The 583-nt window shown below is 31.6% G+C and overlaps 1 protein-coding gene across 1 annotated transcript; it reads left to right on the top strand.

The window, feature by feature from the left end:
* Window positions 1–220: 220 nt before the first annotated feature.
* LOAG_15610 (hypothetical protein) lies at window positions 221–383 on the top strand (the record flags this gene model as incomplete). Its single annotated transcript, XM_003151100.1, has 1 exon — window positions 221–383. A coding segment is annotated over one exon (162 nt), but the record flags the coding sequence as incomplete, so codon positions are not given.
* Between the last annotated feature and the right edge of the window lie 200 nt (window positions 384–583).

The following is a 583-nucleotide window of genomic DNA, read 5'->3' on the forward strand; positions in this document are numbered from 1 at the left end:
CTTCACGTCATTTCTTCTGTGCCATTTGCAAAGCAAAGACGGATTGAAATTGTCATAGAATTTATAAGCGTAACATTTATTACAAAATAAAATCCGAAATGTGTTTGTAAGAGAAAATGTAATTGTTTTCTTCCAGAACTTTCCTTTCTGTTTGCTCGTTTTGTCATTTCAATTATTTCAAAATTAATTATGTGGTTTCGAAAATTTCCAGAGAACAACGATGGGACTAGTAAGTACATTACTGATTACACTGATGCTTATTTGGATCGCTCACTTCATCATTAAAAAGTTAAGAACAATATTAAAGCAAATTAGCGCAGTGCAGGGACCACCAACTTTGCCACTTATAGGCAATCTACATCAATTTCATTTCAAACCAGATGGTAGATATTTCCACTTTCTTCATATCATTGTTACTTGAAAAAAATTGAATCAGTTTCGAAATATTACTTTGAAAATTGGTATTCCAGAAGTAGAATACATAAAGTCTGAATTTTCCTTATAATTATGTGCATACCGCACTAATTGTTTTTAAGGGAAAATGTAGCTGTTTTATTCTAGAGTTTTCCTTCCTGTCTGCTTT

Source organism: Loa loa (genome assembly GCF_000183805.2).
Source record: "Loa loa unplaced genomic scaffold supercont3.2269, whole genome shotgun sequence".
Taxonomy (NCBI): domain Eukaryota; kingdom Metazoa; phylum Nematoda; class Chromadorea; order Rhabditida; family Onchocercidae; genus Loa; species Loa loa.